Source organism: Myxocyprinus asiaticus, chromosome 5 (assembly GCF_019703515.2).
Source record: "Myxocyprinus asiaticus isolate MX2 ecotype Aquarium Trade chromosome 5, UBuf_Myxa_2, whole genome shotgun sequence".
NCBI lineage: Eukaryota > Metazoa > Chordata > Actinopteri > Cypriniformes > Catostomidae > Myxocyprinus > Myxocyprinus asiaticus.
The window spans coordinates 39,373,717-39,376,731 of NC_059348.1; the positions used below are offsets into that span (position 1 = coordinate 39,373,717).

The 3,015-nt window shown below is 32.9% G+C and overlaps 1 gene segment (V, D, J or C); it reads right to left on the reverse strand.

The window, feature by feature from the left end:
• Positions 1-1,214: 1,214 nt before the first annotated feature.
• Positions 1,215-2,674, reverse strand: LOC127441577 (T cell receptor alpha variable 18-like). The segment is given in 2 exon segments: positions 1,215-2,154; positions 2,358-2,674. Coding segments are annotated over 2 exon segments (354 nt in total).
• Positions 2,675-3,015: the final 341 nt, after the last annotated feature.

Below are 3,015 nucleotides of genomic sequence, written 5' to 3' on the forward strand. Positions count from 1 at the left end.
GGCCTTATTTTTCTCATAAGTTCAAAATCCCCATAAAAACCCATAATCCAGAGGGAACCCATGGAGAATTCTCTTCTGGGTTTTTGGACTACAAGCTGAACAGCTCTATATGGGTTTTAGAAAAGTAATTAATAATGAGTAATTTAATTACATTTCAGACAGAGTAATAAGTACAGTAATCTAATTACAATGTAGAAAATGTAATTAGTAATTAGTAATGAATTGCTTTTTTGGAGTAACTTACCCAACACTGGAGTACTTTTATTTTGCCCTTATGTGGATTTTGGCACCCATTCACTTACATTGTATGGATTTAAAGAGCAGAGAAATACTTCTAAAAATCTTTGATTGTTTTCAACAGATGAAAGAAAGTCATACGCATCTGGGATGGCATGACGGTGAGTAAATGATGAGAGAATTTTCATTTTTGGGTGAACTATTCCTTTAAATTAATGAAGTGCCATTCAATTTTATTGTAGTTTTTAAATTTAAAAAAAGGATAATTCAAAACTTCATAATCTGAATGGAAGAGGCACATGTTTATGCCCCTATGTTTTTGTATGTGGTTTGAACATCCTTTCCTACTGTGGGCCTCAGAGCGCAGTAGTACACAGCAGAGTCAGACACATGCAGATTCTGGATTGTAAGTGGAACTGATTGTGATGATTTTATCACGTCAGAGTGAAATCGTTCCTGGAACTCAGTGCCATTATCCCCAGTTCCAAATGTGTCTCTTCTCAAGATGTATTTAGGAAAGTCATTTGCTCTCTGGATGTACCAGAAGAGGTATGTTTGTGCTGAAGTTGTTTCGTATCTACACTTTAATGTGACTGATTCTCCTTTAAGTTTAGTCACATGTTTGTCTGGCTGATCCACTCTGTCCTCAGATCTACACTCTGTAAATATTTAAGTAAATAACATGAAGATGATATAACATTTTTTTAAATGAACTACATGACACCACAAATTATACAATGGATATTAAGATATACATTATATAAATATTAAAAAATTTGTAGGAATGCATACCAAGAATAAATAGTGCAAAAAGAAATATATTCCTCAACAATCTCATGATCTATTTTACAGTCAACAGACCCTGAAATCTGGTTTAACCAGTCAATACAAGAGTTCTGCTTTTACAACTAGAGGAGGGGCTTGTGGAAACCTGAAACAGTGTAATACTGAGGGGTATGCAGTATATTGCTCTCTTTTGGATTTCCTGCAAGTGTGACATAACAATAATATAAAAACATAATAATAATGTCACATCATTCACATTGTGTAAAACATATTAAATTGTCATTTAGTGGGTCATAATACAACCTTACTTTAGAATCTGTTTTGTAACATTGGCCATTTCAGCTAGGATCTCAGGTAGTTTCTGTAATGTTGGCCCCAGGTTCATTTCTGTGCAGTAGATATAGTTTCAATGGCACAAAATGGGTAAGGGCGTTATAAACATGTTTTCATTTGCTTTTACAATTTGAGGGATGAGCCAACATTACTTTCTGTGCTAATCAATATAGTAAGCCACATATGTTGTCAACAGAGTGGAACAAATACAAATGAATTTAACCAAGGATATTTCTTTAATATATGAACTTTGACTCTGATATAAGAGATGTGACGTGGTCATTCTTGAGCTACCACCTCTAAGTTAACAATTTATTTGTACCTTATTCAAGGCAAGCTTTGACAGCCCATTTATTCCTTTCTTAATATTTTTGACTCAACCTCACACAGGTGTTACCACATATTATCATGACACGTTGAGGTTTTAATTTGACAGTACAAAAAAGGCCTTTCAGTTTTTGTGCGACTTAATTCATGTTTTGTATCACTGGGCTCCTACTCTTAGAGCACAGTAATAGAGGGCTGAATCTGACAGAGTTACAACATTAATAATGAGTTCAGTGGATGTGCGAGAGGTTGTTGACTGAAATCGAGGATCAGATGTGTGCTTATAACTGCTGGATTGAGCCTGTTCATATAACACATACTGAGGTTCCTCATTGGGATATTGCCTGTACCAGTAAAGCCGTACATTGTCACTATTAGAATCATACGAGCAGCTCAACATTGTGGTTATTTCCTCTGTTCTGATGATACTGGTCCCTTTATTTGGCTCAATTTTGTCCACAGCCATCACACCTGCAAACAATCAGCACAATATTAACTTTTTTTTTTTTCTTCCTCAGGTTAAACAATATATAAAGATATTAATAAAGTACATACTGCATATCAATACAGATACAACACAACAATTGTTTTGAAACATAATCAATAAAACACCATTCAGTGTTTTATAGGATTGTTAAAGCTGTTGTCATCTAAAGCAGACTTAAATTAAACACCTGATGCCATAATGGAAACCAGCAGGATGCATTTGTTCATGTTGAATCAGGTCAGATCAGTTCTGTATTAATGCTGCCAGTAATGTGGGCTGTAATTGAATTTCTGAAGTCATGAAGCCACTCATGAACTTCCTGCTCTCTGTGAGGATACAATCAATGAATCTGTATATCTTTATTACCTGTTGAGTAATATATGAAAACATGATGTTTGTACGACTTTAATGTTGTAATAACAAAAGGAGTCAGATTTATATTTTTGATATACTTTATCATATATATATATATATTACATTTTATCTTTATTTTAGAGGTTTAAGCAAAATGGCTATAATATTTTATTAAATTATCTTTTTCTTCAGGTACTTTGGAAGAAGTCTTATGGAAGAAGGCTTTTTTGAAGAGGGATTATAAGAAGGCTTTTTTTTTTTTTTTTTTAAAGGAAGTGTATCGCTGAGCTCGGGTAGAGAGGTGCAGCTTTATTAAAAAAAAATTGAAAATCAGATAATTCAAGACCCATGAACAGCAGAAACAAACAATGACTTTTATTAGTGTGAAATAAATCAAGCACTGCATTAACAAGAATATATATATATATATATATATATATATATATATATATATATATATATATATATATATATATATATATATAGTGTGG